The following is a 781-nucleotide window of genomic DNA, read 5'->3' on the forward strand; positions in this document are numbered from 1 at the left end:
GTACTGTAAGACGATCTAGAAAATAGTGGAATATATAAGATGGTTTGAATATTAAAAGTTAATAATGTCTCCTATACCTTGACTCTTGGCTTTTGAAGACTTTGTCTTTTCAGCTTTCTGTTTTCGCTTTTCTTCAAGTTTCTCTCTATTAATTTGCCTTCTTAAAAGCCTCTCTTCTTTTTCTTTAGCCTGAAACCACAAAACATCCTGCTAGATTAGCCCTCAAAAGCAAAACGCTCTGAAAAATAATGTATAAAGCACTGTACAAAACATTTGTACCAACAAAAGTCTTAGTTTGTCCCTCAGATGTTCTCACAAATGGGCTCTACGAGTCATACCCTGACACACCCTACACATGCATGCCTGTGTGTAGGTGCGTCCTGTGTGTAGGTGCGTGCCTGTGTGTAGGTGCATACCTGTGTGTAGGTGCGTCCTGTGTGTAGGTGCGTCCTGTGTGTAGGTGCGTGCCTGTGTGTAGGTGCATACCTGTGTGTAGGTGTGTCCTGTGTGTAGGTGCGTCCTGTGTGTAGGTGCATGCTTGTGTGTAGGTGCGTCCTGTGTGTAGGTGTGTGCCCGTGTGTAGGTATGTGCCCGTGTGTAGGTGCGTCCTGTGTGTAGGTGCGTGCCTGTGTGTAGGTGCATGCTTGTGTGTAGGTGCGTCCTGTGTGTAGGTGCGTGCCCGTGTGTAGGTGCGTCCTGTGTGTAGGTGTATGCGCCTGTGTGTAGGTGCATCCTGTGTGTAGGTGTGTGCCTGTGTGCAGGTGTGTGCCTGTGTGTAGGT

The 781-nt window shown here is 47.2% G+C and overlaps 1 protein-coding gene across 1 annotated transcript in view; it reads right to left on the reverse strand.

Moving 5' to 3' along the window:
• BOD1L1 (biorientation of chromosomes in cell division 1 like 1) overlaps positions 1 to 781 on the reverse strand; it is a gene marked incomplete at its 5' end in the record, with an annotated part of 58,739 nt that overhangs the window by 38,849 nt on the left and 19,109 nt on the right. The window contains one exon of the mRNA XM_023508193.1: positions 78 to 189. Within this exon, the coding sequence (XP_023363961.1) occupies positions 78 to 189 (112 nt within the window). The remainder of the gene's footprint in view (positions 1 to 77; positions 190 to 781) is intronic.

This window comes from Otolemur garnettii, unplaced genomic scaffold (assembly GCF_000181295.1).
Source record: "Otolemur garnettii isolate 467f Iridium unplaced genomic scaffold, OtoGar3 scaffold00228, whole genome shotgun sequence".
In the NCBI taxonomy this organism is placed as follows: Eukaryota; Metazoa; Chordata; class Mammalia; order Primates; family Galagidae; genus Otolemur; species Otolemur garnettii.